General features: G+C 37.5%; 1 protein-coding gene across 2 annotated transcripts; it reads right to left on the minus strand.

Moving 5' to 3' along the window:
• Positions 1 to 11,212: 11,212 nt before the first annotated feature.
• LOC149925895 (glycosyltransferase 8 domain-containing protein 1-like) lies at positions 11,213 to 14,250 on the minus strand. 2 transcript variants are annotated; one of them, XM_090159953.1, is made up of 7 exons: positions 13,829 to 14,250; positions 13,641 to 13,748; positions 13,313 to 13,581; positions 13,066 to 13,254; positions 12,834 to 13,000; positions 12,673 to 12,773; positions 11,213 to 12,084 (listed from the first exon to the last, which is right to left on the minus strand). In XM_090159953.1, exons 1-7 carry the CDS (start codon positions 13,872 to 13,874, stop codon positions 11,897 to 11,899), a joined length of 1,068 nt encoding a protein of 355 aa, XP_090016079.1. In that variant the 5' UTR covers positions 13,875 to 14,250; the 3' UTR covers positions 11,213 to 11,896. The 2 variants fall into 2 exon arrangements, with proteins under 2 accessions (XP_090016079.1, XP_090016080.1); XM_090159954.1 differs by having other exon boundaries at positions 13,641 to 13,708; positions 13,785 to 14,250.
• Positions 14,251 to 15,942: the final 1,692 nt, after the last annotated feature.

Here is a 15,942-nt window from a genome sequence, read left to right on the forward strand (position 1 = left end):
AGCTGATGTCACGAGAATAATGATTTTTCAAATGATAAAGCAACAAGCCTGATATGGTTTTCTCTTAAAAAAAAACAGGGGAAAATCCATTGATTTCATCAGTGGTGGGGCCCTTAGGCCTGTGCTTACTATGCCTAGTCCTTTATCCGGCACTGGCTGTCACGCATAGCACCAATCTTCACTTGTTGCTACTCGCGATTGTTGTAACTCACCGCGATTTTGGCTATATTTTCTGAAAATATATCAAACTGCCTTCAATATAAAGTATTTATCAACAGGCTAGTCAACTTTTTAGATTTTTTTAAGAAATAGTGTCTTACAGTATTAATTAAAAATAAAAGAATTGATACATTAAAATTTCCAATTAGATTATAGTTGATATAAGGGCAAACAGGTTTGTGGTTCTCACTTTAAAATCATCTTAATTACTTGTATTCGTAGAGTTCAAAAATAAAAATTGCACATATTTGCCCCTTTATTAAAAAAAACACCTTCAATGATTCTCACGTTTCCCGATAAATTAAGTGATGTTGGAAATTTCTTTAAGGCTTAAAGAGCATAAAAATTTAAAAAACCAATTAAATGATAGCGCTTCAATAAAATGCCGCTCTCTTTTACTTTCCTCCCCTACGCGCATGCGCGAGTCACTGAATAAAATAGTCACGTGTTTATGTTAGTTTTATTTGTAAGGCAGGCGCCTTTTGTTTCTTTCAGGAGGCGCGTGCGAAATTGAACGAGCCCTTCTAATATGTAAATATTAAGCAACGCATGCTTTAAAATATAAAGCTTTTACAAGTATGTCCTGGTTCTCTGTATTACTACTTCTAGGCAAATCACTGAACAGGTTTTATTTAAGTGTCTAATAAAGTTGTACGACCTATATACCGGGTGTTAAAAAACGATACAGGGCCAATAACTCAAAATGTGTTTTAGCTAGAAATTGGAAATTTTCAGAACACCAAGAAAGTGCAGGGGGTCACTTGACAACGGAAATTTCCATGACCTTGAACCATATCTTCAAGGTCATTAAAAATTTATCTCGAAAACCATTAAAGATACAAAGTTGGTCTCAATTAGAAACGTGTTCCCCGTCACATTTTAAGACTAAACAGTTTTGGGTCCACTTAATTTGGAGGGATTTTAGCCAAATAACAAAGGATTTAGAGAAATGGTTCCAATTTATAATTGTATAAATAAATTTCTTTTGTTGATTGAGATTGCTTAATAATGTGAATAATAATCAAGGTTACGACGATTGGAGCAAAAAGAAACCGGAAGTGTGGGAATACAAGGGCACCTACCATTACAAGAAGAAGAAGAAGAAGTTTTACTACCCACCCCCGCCCCCGCCCCCCTTCCTGCCCGCGGCCATGATCGCCGCCGGCCTGCCCCTCATCATGATGCCCCTGCTGGGAATGCTCATGACGGTACCCGTCCTGGTGCCGGTCAACAACGGAGGTACCACCATCGACGACGGCACGGGGTTCATCACCAACGGAGGGACTGGTTTACTCAACAACGGACTCAACAATGGACTCAACAACGGACTCAACAGTGGCTTCATCACAAATGGACGGAGGTAAATTATACCTCATTTATTCATCATGGTGGGAATTTATAATACTTCATTTAGTCATCATAGCGGTACTTTATGATATTGAATTTACTCATCATAGCGGTATTTTATAATATTGCATTTACTCATCATAGCGGAAGTTTATAATATTTCATTTACTCATCATAGAAGAAGTTTATAATATTTCCTTTATACATCATAGAGGAAGTTTATAATTCATCATTTGCACATCATAGCGGAAGTGTATAATATTGCATTTACTCATCATAGCGGTAGTTTTAATAACTCTTTACACATCATAGTGGTAGTTTATAATATTGCATTTACTCATCATAGCGGAAGTTTATAATATTTCATTTATACATCATAGAGGAAGTTTATAATTCATCATTTGCACATCATAGCGGAAGTGTATAATATTGCATTTACTCATCATAGCGGTAGTTTTAATAACTCTTTACACATCATAGTGGTAGTTTATAATATTGCATTTACTCATCATAGCGGAAGTTTATAATATTTCATTTACTCATCATAGAAGAAGTTTATAATATTTCATTTATACATCATAGAGGAAGTTTATAATTCATCATTTGCACATCATAGCGGAAGTGTATAATATTGCATTTACTCATCATAGCGGTAGTTTTAATAACTCTTTACACATCATAGTGGTAGTTTATTATATTGCATTTAATCATCATAGCGGAATTTTATAATAACTCATTTACACATCATAGCGGAAGTTTATAATATTGCATTTACTCATCGCTGCGGAAGTTTATAATATTGCATTTACTCATCATAGTGGAATTTTATAATAACTCATTTACACATCATAGCGGAAGTTTATAATATTGCATTTACTCATCGCTGCGGAAGTTTATAATATTGCATTTACTCATCATAGCGGTAGTTTACAATACGTCCTTTACACATCATAGCGGAGGTTAATAATATTTAATTTATTCATCATAGCGGAATTTTATAATAACTCATTTACACATCATAGCGGAAGTTTATAATATTGCATTTACTCATCATAGCGGTAGTTAATAATACGTCATTTACTCATCGTAGCGGAAGTTTATAATACGTTTTTTACCATAGAAGAATACATCTACGGCAACACTGCTCAAAATTTGCCACGTGTATTACTCCACCTGAGGATGTAAAATGTGAAAATTTCGCTTCGGAAAATTTCTTGTATAATAACTATATTTTTCCGGGTGGTATCATGGGTAGAAAATTAGTATATGATGATAATTTGCCCGTACTATTTTCGTCTTCCGAAAGGTCTTTTGAAAAGATATAGCATAAGGAAATTGATGCTTATCTCAAAAGAAATATATTATATACTTCTGATCAAATCTATACAATTTTAAAAACGATTTACATAACTAGGCGAAGATCGACGGGGGTAGGCCATCCTGACATTGAAAAGACCTTGAAATTCAGGGAGATGCAGCTAATAGGGGACTACTTGAGGGAAGTAAGCTACGATTCCAAGCAGCAATATCACCTCTTAGCCAATTACCTTCAGTGCCAGGGTATGTTTTCGTCTGAAGAACATTGTCTCGAGAGATTAGCTTGCGAATTCAGGCGGAAAAAACCCCAGCAACGAGAGAAACGGGAAGAGTTGGAGAAAACGGTCACCTCAATGTAAGTTTTCATTGACTACGGTTCGCTTGCCGCCATCTATCCGCGGCACGCGTAACTATAACATTATTTTATAATAAAATTTAATATTTTCTTTGCGCGATTCTGCCGCCATCTATCCCAAGCCAGCGAAACTAAATTAATATTTCCTATTACCATTTTTTTATCGAACGCTACCGCTATCTATCCGCGATAAATGTAACTATATTAACATTCTAATCACGATTTTCTTTTTAAATTAACTAGATTTTTGGGTCACGTTCTGCACAATGACTTTGTGCCCAAATCATTTAAAAGAAGACTGAAAATTGCTGCACGGTTTGGTCGGCAATCTCAAGAGTCGTGCTCGACGCGTTACTATTGCAACACAATGGATGGCGCCACTGGCAATAAAACGCATTTAATTAACGCGAAAACTAATATTGATTGGACTAAAATTAAACGAAGCCAAAATTAACACCAAGAATATTTTGAAAAGCTTAAATATTATATTTAAACGTTTTACATTTTCCTACGAACAAAATCACTCCCAATTTCATAATAATTTATTTAAACCTCATTCTAATTTAAATCATATTATTTAATTTATTTAAAAGCGGAAAATTATTTAATTATGTAAAAATAAAAAATGTACGGTAATTAAGGGTTCATTTTTATTATTGATAACTCACAAACAATATTATAAGAAAAAGGTTTTGCATACAGGGTGTTTCAAAAGGTTATGCAAAAATTTTAAGGAGTTGTAGGAGGTGAGTTGAGAAGTATGCCTGTTTTGTCCCATTTTCCTACGATGAGTGAAAAGAGCGCCAGAGAGCTTCAAAGTGTGGCCTACTAGCCCCTGAAAGTAGGCTGCAACAAGCGCAAAACCAAGCAGCAGGGACTTTAAATACTGTTTAAGTTTACTTTTTTACGCTGGTTATCTAGCCTACTTCCAGGGGACCACACTTTGAAGCTCTCTGGCGCTCTTTTAACACATCGTAAGAAAATGGGGAAAGAACAGGCATACTTCTCAACTCACCCCCTACAACTCCTTCACATTTTTGCATAACCTTGCACTCTGTATAAACAATTAAAATTGAATTTGATAAATATTTTATTTAAAAATCACTATAATATGATATGAAGTATTATTTTTACCGAACTTAGAAAAGTTTCCATTATTTCAATAAGCACTATATAAACAGTATGTTGCGGGATATTACTTCTTGGCGATTTCCTTGAAAATATTTTATTTAAGCGCCTATTGATTTGAAGCATGGTTTATCACACTTGAAATTCAAGATTATTATATGTTCTTGAGCAAATCTGGCGCTGTTCGTCGATCTGTTTCCCTTGTTAGATTAGTCTACATTGAATTGCTATATACCATCCCCAAAGAGTAGATGTAGAATATTTAAAAACAATTACGACAGAAAAGGTATAATTAAAATCCTTTTAAATTTTTAACGTGTCGTTAAGTTGAAGATAATTAAAAAGAAATTAGTCTCTTGAATAATCAAGTCTCTTAATTTTTATTGTTTTTATTTTACTACCTTTACAAAAAAAATATTTTAGGCGGAGTTTTGTCCAACTGTTATTTAGATTCAATTGTAATTCATTTACTGCTGTCATTACATGTACCTTGCTGATGATGTTCGAAGGTCCCGCTGCCACATACATCAAAATAAGAATTTTATTATTTTTTGAAAAACAAATATTTTGTTTAGGTATTAAGTTAAATTTTGATAAAAACTATTCTATTTTCCTAAAAATCACTAGCAAATATGCAACAAATATTTCGACCAAAATGTAAAACCGATTTTCGAATCACTGGGGACTTTTGCCCTTAAATCCGGAGTTTGTACCATTCGTGGAATGTGTTATGACGTAATACTCATCCACTGAAATATAATAATTATTATAAATCGATGGAATACAGCTGTTATAGTTTAATAGTGTACGATCGGACGAAAACGCGTCCGAAACTATAATCCAGTTATTTAGTCGATTTTAATAATTGTTTTGTGTACTTCCATTTAAACAATGTTGATTATGTGGCACTATTATTAAGGGCTATGTTTGCTTAAAATAGATGACTATTTAAGCTTTTCTTCTTAGTGGAGTAATGTAAAATAATGGTGGAACCACCCGTTGAGTCCTGTGATTGGTGGAAATTTTGGTCAAACTTCGCCCATCATAGCAATTTTTGAGCGGTCGCGTGTGACCAGTGTCAAAATAACGAAACCCCTCCCATCCCTGCGACCAAAGACTATATATACGCTGCGCTTACTAGACAGGCGTCTCCATACAAAAAACCTGTTAACCCTTTCGAAACACGGGAGAAGCCTTTGACCAGCCGTTAGAGGCGCCACTAGTAGCACTGCTGAAGCGCGGGGAAAATTTTGACCAGCGTCTGCTATCGTATGCAAGTTCAGCCATTGAACACGGCAGTCTATTTAGCGAAGCGTATATATAGTCTTTGCCTGCGACTGAGGGCTGACTACCTATTACCAAAAGTGACATAATTACCAAAAGTGTGTCAATATGACCTATTTCTTAATGAATGTTACGAGCGAAATACAAGTTGGTAGGGGAGAGGGGGGAAATATGCCTTGGGGAGGGAAGGAAGTTAAAACCAACAAATAATGCCTCGTAGTGAGGAATGGAGGAACTAAGTAGCACTGGTCAAAGTTAGAGTATTTTTTGATTTTTCGTCGTTCTGTGGAGATGCTATCGCCATCTACCTACGATATAATACCATAGACTAAACAAAAATCCAGAAGGGCGACAATAAATAGTTTTTTGTGTGGTCGATCTCGACTCGAGCATTCATTAAACCTTTAGCATACGAAAGTACAGGGATTGTCACACTTTTGGTAATTATGTCACTTTTGCTATTACCAAAAGTGTGTCAATGGATGCACATCGTCCACCCTAGCCTACCCTTCTATGTGGTCTATCTCGATAGCAGCATTCATAAGGTTTAGCAAAAACACGACGTTCTGTTTACAGGTGAAAAGTTTCCATTATAAGGGAAAGGTTTTCTCTTTCCGAGGGGTAAGACAGTCAAATAATCTGTACACCGAGTTCGTGCATTTAGCACTGTTAAAGGTACCTATTTTCAAGAGTTCACGAGTTCCATTGAGCACTGTCAAAGGTACGGCAGTGTACACCGAGTTCGCAGAGTGTCTTACCCCTCGTCTCTTTCATCCGCCATTGCCGTGAGGAAGATTTCAACCACCCGTTTTCTGCCCGCAATGATTTTACTATCTCCCTGAGAGATAGATTCGCCAAGGCTCGGTTGGACCTTGAAGAAAAACTCAAGGATGGTTCTGGTGATTGGGTGATTCGCAATTTCAAAGTAGTTTGCAAAGCTCCATCTACAGCCTCGGCTGTGAAGACTATTTCATCCATTCAATTTTGCCCGCCGCCCTTTCGGAAATGAACTGGTAAATGCACTCTTAATGTGCATGACCCTTCATACCGGCCCAGTTCTTCTACTTATTTGCAGTGCCTCATTATTCTACTCCCTGCAGTTGTGCTGCCCCCACGTCCCCAGTCCATGTGCACTGCCCTCACCTCTTCCACGGCTCTTCTCACTAATGCCCAAGGGTTTACTTCGGTCTATAAACATTTAGAACTTTCCCATCTGCTACAGGTGCATAATCCAGTTTTTGTGGCAATTACTGAAACTCACTGGGGCCCAGATCACTCTGATGCTGAACATAGCATTTCGGGATACTCCCTCTTTCGCCAAGATCGGGGCTCCAGCAACTATGGCGGTGTTGCTCTCTATGTAACCAATTCTCTGTGCGCGAGGACTATTTCTATTTCTGAGACTGGTTTCCTGGGCTTCACTTCTGGTGACCAGGGACTGGATATCTTGGTTGTATTAATAACTCCAATTAGTTCTCGTAAGGCCCCTTCCACCATTTTAGCCGTTGTTTATAGGTCAAACAACCCTCGTTACAATAATCACGAAATATGTACTTTTGTTAATAGTTGATTTTATAAAATGTCTTTACGCTTGCCCAACTTGTTGAAATGTTGCCCTGGAATAGTTCAGCCAATGCCTAAGAATGAGTTCATAGACTCTTTAGTGGGAGAGAAAACGGATCCACAGCTGAACCGGGGAAGCAACATTTCAACAAGATGGCCAAGGTTATTTTATAAAAAGAACTATTCGGTATATTCTTACAGTCTGAAGAACAAAATTTCCATTTTACTTTTGGGTGATTTTAATTACCCTAACATATTTTGGCCCTCTTTAACTCCCACATCATCCTGTCGGTTTACAAGTCTTTTATTGATTGTATTACTAATAATTCTCTCTCACAAATTATTGTTTCCCCCACTAGAAATGGAGGCCAATTTTGTAAGGATAATGTGCTTGATTTAGTTCTAACCTCAGATATTTCCCTTGCATTCGATGATTTTCGATCCTGAGATTGATATGTCGGTAGCTCTAGGTAAAAGTGATCATGCCTTAGTTGTTTTAATGTGCAGCTGTTTGGTCACTCTCCCGTCTTTACCCCTAGGCCTAATTTTTTTTAATAATAATAATAAAAATAATAATAATAATCAGCTAATTTTTATCTACCTTTCGCAGGTTGACTGGTCTATTGTATTTGACTCTGCCGATATATCTGACTCTTGGTCGGCTTTTCTGAATGTTTTATCTTTTGGTATTACTCATTTTGTCTCGTTGCGTAGCCCCCCCCCCCCGTGCCCCTATGCCCCTATGCCCCTATGCTTGACCCTCGCACTGTTCGTAGTATAGATTTTAAGTCTGCTGCTTTGTCCAGGCTTCTTAAATCCCCGCAAGTGTTAGATAACCTCCTTAAACAATATCGTTTGGCCCGTAATGCCTTTACCTCGCATCCGTAGGAAATTTGAGGCTGCGTTAACTTCCAATATCCACGAACAATCCGAAAGCCATCTGGTCACATTAAATTATCTTCTGGGTTGCTTGCCAGATTTGACTTGTCATCGATTTCCGAAGAGGTAAGAAACTTCTAAATAACACAAATGGCCAACCCTTTCGCTGGCGACAATGGGACACCGGCCGAAATTGGGAGGTTTCGAGACGGTACCGAGAACGCCATAGAGAGCGCTGAAAAGATAAGCTGAAACGGGTGGCTTGTTCACGTATTAAACAGTATAAAAGCGAGTCAGCGAGGAAATGTTAAACGCGGAGGCGAGGAGTTTTGATTGACAAGCGAGTCTAATCGCGGTCCGGCGAAGAAGGGGTTTCAGAGGGGAAAGGAAAAAAAGCGGTGTGAAGATCCTACACTGCTCACGGGCCTTTAACCATTTCCGCACTACCAGAACTCCCATTTCCAAGCTTAAAAATTCTGACGGTACTTTTACCACTTCCGTGATTGAGGCGGCCTCAGTTCTCAACGATTTTTTTGCCCCCACTGTTAAGTCTATTGGTGTACCTGCTTATCCATCACCCCAGCCTACTAATAACGTATCTGCTTCTGCCCTCACTCTATCGAAATTCACTCGCGAACCATCTGACATTCTTCTTTTACTTAATCAAATCAAAACCAGTAAATCAACTGCCCTTGACGGTATTCACACTTTTTTTTTCAAGCAGCTTACTGGTGTCCTTTCTTTTCCTTTATACCTTTTAATTTCTCGTTCTTTTGCCAATTGTGAACTTCCTTCTTCCTGGAAGGAGGCTAATATCACCCCCATTCACAAAAGTGGTTAAAGGGCTGACCTATCTACTTATCGCCCTATTAGTAACTTAAACCAGGTTCCTAAATTTAACGAACAACTCGCTCATGCTCAAATTACTTCCTTCCTCCGCGCCAACAACTTATTTTCTTCCTCGCAACACGGTTTTCCCAATAAGCGGTCTTGCCTCACGAACTTATTGCAGGCCAGTAACACTTGGTCTCATTGGATTGACGAAGGGTTTAGTGAGGATGTCATCTTCCTAGATTTCGCCAAGGCCTTTGATTCCATTACCCACGTGTACCTTCTTGAGGTCATAGATAAAATAGCTTCGTATACGAAGTTATTTTATCTATGCTTGAGGCCCTTTACTCTGTTGGTATTCGGGGTGATGCCTTATCTTGACTTTCCGACTACCTTTCTGGTCGTAAGCAGAGAGTTATTCCTAGGGTCAAGCCACTTCCTGGAGTGCTGTTGACTAGGGGGTCCCACAGGGTTCTGTCCTTGGTCCCTTGCCTTTTAACATCTTTATTAACTCTTTGCCTGCTGTTGTGTCGGTCGCTTTGGCATTGCTTTTCGCTGATGACACTAAGCTTTCCCATAAAATCAAGTATTCTCCGGATTGTCACGTACTCCAGAAAGACTTAGAAGCGGTGGATGACTGGGCCAATTCTCATGGTCTCTCCTTTAATGTTCAGAAGTGTGCTGTCCTCCACCTAGGCCGTAAGAACCCCAACGTATTACATTAAGGATGTCCGACTCTCTTCTTCCCTCTCTGGGAGGGATTTAGGTATTATCAAGAACGTATATATGTATAAGAACGTTGAACGATCAAATTGGCGGCTGGTGCCATGATGCAATCGGTTACAGAATAACTCCGCCCAAAAAACCGTGTGCGGCGCGCACTGCACGCGGATTTTAGGGCTGAGTTATTCTGAAACCGATTAAATCATGGCCCAAGCGATGCCTATTGTTCAACGTTCTTATACATATATACGTTCTTGGTATTATAGTGGATCCGTGCCTCAAATTGTCTACGCACACTAATAAGGTTACCAAACGTCTATCGACTATTACTGGGCTCATTCGCCGTAACTTAAACTTTCGTTCCCCACGTTTAAGCAACTTTACAATTCCCTCGCGCTCCCTATTCTTGATTATTGTTCCCCTATTTGGACCCCTCATAATAACTGCGGACCTATCTGCCCTACAAAATTCACAGCATCGCGTAACTAAACTTGTTACTAAATTGCAAAATTTGCCTGCCCCTTCTCGTTTAAAATCCCTTGGTATTCAGCCTGTTGACTCGCGTCATAATAACCTTTGTCTGTTACATTAATTCTTTTACAATAATTTGGATCTTAACTTTAATGAGTTTTTCGCCCCTGAAATCAATTCCCGTACTCGTGGCCATTCTTTAAAATTGTGTAAACCGCGCGCCGCCTTTACTACTCGACTAAATTATTTTTCTCATAGTGTCATTAGCGATTGGAATTCTTTGCCATCTAATATTGTTACACAATCTAATTATCACAAATTCCACTATTTATTATTTGAACATTTATAGCCAGGTCATGATCTCCTATTTTTTTTTAGTTTGTTCATTGTTTTCTTAATGTTGGCTTGGCTTTTTTAATTATTTGTATGGATCTCATTATTTTTTTTATTATTTTTTACATTTTTTAAATAATTTATATTCTGTTCATTTTTAATCCCGCGATTCTGTATGTCTACGGATAAGTCGGCCTTTGCGGCTTTGTCATAGAAATCTCATAGGTAACTAGAATGCTGCCGCCTACGGCCGAGCTTGACGCCAGTTCGCCTTGAACCTTCAGCAAATGAGAGGCCGTAGAGTGGTTCCACCAAGGAGGATAATAATCCTCCTTGGATCCGCTACTATAGCGGGAGATAGGTGACGTCATTCTCTCTGGTGACATTAAATTCTAGGCAGAACCACTCTTTGAGCTCTGATTGGCTGAGATCTGGCTATCGTCTGCCACGGCGTTTGGCCCATTTGCCAGTTACACGGCAGCATTCTAGTTACCTATGAGATTTCTATGGGCTTTGTAGATAACCTCTCTAAATAAAATAAAAATAAATATTTCAAAAAGCACCAAATAAACATTAACTTTCAGGTCCTGGCTCTCGGATATATTACTTCTGGGCGATTTCTTTGAAAATGTTTTATTGAAGCACCTATAAAAGCTTAAATCAAATAAATCATAAATATTGGTGGCACAATACTTTTTTAATTATTGTAATAAAGTCAAATTTATAGAAATAACTATAAGAAACCTATGCATTAAATTTCTGGAGGAAAATAATTCAATTTATTTATTCACCAACAACAATAATACTAAAACTATGAAATCCAAATTTATTTTTAAAATTGAAGGTAAATTAAATATTAAAATCACACCGGGCAAATGAAAACAATATAATAACAACAATAAAATAAACTGAAAAAATGTTATCAATTAAATTTCAAACAAATACAGATTAGAGTTAAGACTTCAGGGTAAATTAAATGTAGTAATACTGGAACAACGAAAACAACAGCAAACAGTTTAATCACCACATGTCTTTACATGTAGATTTCCACTAGGCTTTTCTACATGTTATTCTAAATGAGGTGCTTTAACTGTCTACGAATTTGATATTTTTTTTATATTAAAGAAAAACACTTAAGGCCTTTTAAATATTTAGAAATAAGGCACTTCATTTTCACTCTAAATCTACGAGGGAGGAACATTGTCAAAATTTCTTAAATATATCAATTTTCTCCGTAACATTTAAAAAACGCCAAGCACAGAGTGCCTATATGGGGGAAAACACACCACTTGAATGAAAATCCCTTACATCATCATTACCTTATGAATTTTAATTGCAATAAAATCCTTTTATATTATAACGAAAGTCCCACTTTAACTACAAAAGGATTTTATTGCATGTGTAAGGCAAATTCACCCTGCTTTATATTCAAAATTGGGAAAACATCTAATCGCGCTTATTTAGCAACACTTTTCGCGTGGGTTTAAATAGCCCAGTGGGATCGGGAATGTAATATTTATCCCACAAGTTTGTATATGGAGAGTTTCTTTTCCATGGTTTAAATTGACCATTCCAATGGAGCAGCTTGGATTTGGTGACAAATTGTTGAGTGTATCGTGATCCTGATGTTAATCCTACATAAGAGTTTTTATAATTAAAGTCAGTTCAGTTAGATGGGGCTTTCAACCTTTTTAAGTAGGCAAAAAAAAACACTTTACTTCAGCTATTTATAATAAACTAGAAATTTATCTTTGTTCTTTGGTTAGATTGAGGGCTATAGATACTAGTCAAAAAGCATTTTTGATCTCGTAATAAGTAAGTAGCTTTAGAAATGGAACTAGAATTAATATTAATTTTACATTATCATTTGATTATTTTGCTTTATTGTTAATTTTATTTAGGAAGTGTTTCAAATTTCACTTTAGTGAAAATATTATGTGTGCGAGTACCATTTAGGACTCTCAACGATTTTTCATAACTCATTACTCTAATGAGCCCAATTTTCTAGGACTCGAGACTCTATTGAGCCCGATTTTCTAGGACTCGAGATATGACCGAAAATTTTTAAAAACAGGATTTGCACACGCTTAGAAACTAAGCTGAAGTAAAATTTCCTTGTCAATACTAAGCTCTTTCGTCAGAAGCTAATTTTTGGGTTAATATAATTCAAAATGTGTGAATGGAGTTTGTGGCCCCTTAAAAGCATTTTTTAAAGTTTATACCTAAATTCCTAACGTGCCAAAGTGGATCCAGCTCCACTGTTTCGTTATAAAGATTATATATTAAAGGCGATTGCACACCTTCGGATTTAAAAAGTTTATCCCTGTTAAAAAATTTAAATTAAAAATTATAAACATAAAAAATTTTGCATCATACTACAAACCTTTTATTTGCTTCCATTAAAGCTAAAGTTTTCTCAGTAATATTATTTTCCTCCCATCTATCGATATCAACTACTGATACCCCAATATTCAAAATGCATGCGCTGGGTTTGATTTTCTTTTTCTTTAGTGATTTTTTAAATAGATACATCATTTCGCCATACTTACTCTACAGAAGAAAATAATATTAATATATAAAATAATATTGAATTCATTAATTACAACAAAGATTACCCCTTTATAATTAAACCTTCTGGAAACGGGATCACATTCGCTTGAAACTGCTGCGGTGAGATTATCCCTGATTGGATAGTGAAAAAGCTCGCTTATATCACCTTGGACTAGCATGTCATCTTCTAAAATTACAACCCTTTGCTTTAAATTTGGAAAAATTTCATTTACGAACAACCTTGAGTATTGTAACTGTAAAAAAGTACATATTAAATAAAAATATTTTTAACTACACTAAGTTTAAACTTACGAGTTTTTCTATAGAAGCTGAGACATTAGTCTTTTTCTGCAACCATTCTTGGGTTATGCCTTTAATTTCATACCCAATTTGATTTAGTTTACTCTTTTCAATCCAAGACCACAAATGTTTCATAGTGCCATTATCAGTAGCAATGAAAAAGTAGACTGGATATTTTGAATTAGAGACTACGCTGTTGATAAGCGCTATAGCACCCCCTAAATTATTTTCACCAGTGACAATCATAACTTGATTAATATCCTTGGCTTCGTGTACCACTCCTACAAATAGTTGCATTTTATATTTGAAATAATTTCATAACCAGAAATATAGGTTTTACGATGTTGCCATCCTGCTCCAAGGATACTCTTGTCATCGGTTTGTAGCAAAAGTTGAATACTATAAAAGCTGCCATAAATTGCGCAACATGTGAGTAAAATTAGACACCCTGTCAAAAAAATAAATTATATCGAACATTATTTACTATCACCAAATTGAATGTCCAGGCAACAAATTCATAATGCTTACAAGAAAAAGGTGTGCAGACTTTCTTCCCAAACAGGCACAAACCCATTTCACTACCTAACCAGTCAAATCATAATTAAATAAAGTTAATGACCAGCAAAACAAATAATTAACATTCCAAGGCAGCAGGTGCATTTGCGTTAATTCAGTACAAATTAAGAGTAATTTTTGAAGAAGCTAAGAAAACATTACAAAATTTAAATCTAGGCCTAAAGACACTAAACGCCTCCAGAAAGTCTCAGGAAGAGAACTGCGAGCTCCTAGCTGCGAGCGTAAAATAAAAATGATTTACGTTGTTTATGTGACCCGTGGCCACATCTGGTGTGAATTATCCAAGTTAACGTTCCTCTTTTCCATTCATTTCCATAAGCCCTGCCATCTAAAATTATCTCTGCTGCCATGGGCCGATAAAAGATTTCATCTGGCCCAGCGTTGCCAACCTGTACGATAATTATCGTTTTGTACGATAATTTCACCTTCCGTACGATGTACGATATCACAACGTACGATATCGGCAATTGTACGATAATTCAGTAGGATGTACGATATTACAACGTACGATATTGGCGATTGTACGATAATTCAGTAGGAATGAGTTTTTGTATTGTACGTTGTTGAAAAATACCCGTTTTGAGGCTTAGGTTTGGTATCAAAGTTTATTCTTAGAAATATGTTTACAAGTAAACTATAGTGCGCTCTCAAAAAAAAGTACCATTTATAATATTATGCAAAATTATGGTATTTGTACCATAATTATAGTACGTATGGCAACGCTGCCGGTGATTCTCTTTGCCTTGGAATATCGCGCCATCAGTGCTCTAAGAGAGAGAACAAGACGTACGACGGTCAGAATACACACAATCCTTCTAATGTGTTAAGTTTGTTTGAGTTATTCACAGCAACCTACAACGCCGGTGACATAACCATATCCACGGCCACACATATAAGCTCGAGTTGACGGGTAGTCATGTACTTGGAGACCAGGCTGCGTATCAAGCCACGGGGGATAGGGACAGCGGGTTCTGGTCCACAGAACCCAGCCATCGCACCCTCCCTGGCCAAGACGTCAGCCTTTTCATTCCCATGATACCCCTCATGTCCAGGGACCCAATAAAGTTGAACCTTATTAAGCGTCAGGAGATTAGAAAGAGATCCAAGCAGCTAAGAACCAGTCTAGAAGAAACATTAGACTGGTTTAGAGCTTTTAAAGCAGCCTGGCTATCCGAACAAATTTGTATAACTTTCCCGCGATAGTTCTTCTTAAGACAGAAGTCAACACAGAAGCAGATAGCAGAAATCTCTGCCTGAAAAACACTTGCGTAAATTCCAAGGCTTTCGTAGAAGCCGTACTTGGTCGTTAGGCAGTACATCCCTGCGCCCGCACCTAGATGGGTTTTAGACCCATCGGTGAACCAGACAACTTCCCCTCTGGTACCGAGGGTAACATTTGACCATTCCGTGCGGCTAGGGAAGTACACGCCGAAAGGCTTATTAAAACGAAGTTTAGCAGCCATGTTGTCAGAACCCATTGAGAGAACAGGTAACCGACTTTAAATATCCCTAATAAGCGTAGTGTGGCTCTTTTCCCAACTATTGGCTATCCTCCACCCATTTTGGTTTAGCCTATAGACACCAAAAGTAGCAGCTTCCTCTATAAACAAATGTAGAGGAAGAATATTCAGTAGAATTTCTAGAGAAGCAGTTGGGGCTGTTCTCATAGCTCCTGTTATGCCAACGCAAGCTAGCCTTTGATGAGTGCGCAGTTCTGACTGCACCGTTTTGAGAGTAACCCTTGGCCACCAGACCACAGCTGCATAGGACAGTATGGGTCTGATGATCATTGTGTAAAGCCAGTGAACAACTCTAGGACTCAAGCCCCAGGACTTGCTGACCCTTCTTGATAATATAGTCAAGATGTGGTTTCCATGTTACTTTGTTGTCAAGGATAACACCTAAGTACTTCACTTCAGTGCTTTCCTCCAGGTTGGTACCGAACAAGGAAATAGCATTAAACGCTCCCCTAGTCCTTTTACGGGTAAAAGGAACCAGAACCGTCTTACTGGGATTGACCGTGAGGTTCACTTCATTGCACAAGTTTTCTACTGATGCAAGAGCTC

This window comes from Leiobunum rupestre, chromosome 10, assembly GCF_980474605.1.
Source record: "Leiobunum rupestre chromosome 10, qqLeiRupe1.1.hap1, whole genome shotgun sequence".
Taxonomy (NCBI): Eukaryota; Metazoa; Arthropoda; class Arachnida; order Opiliones; family Sclerosomatidae; genus Leiobunum; species Leiobunum rupestre.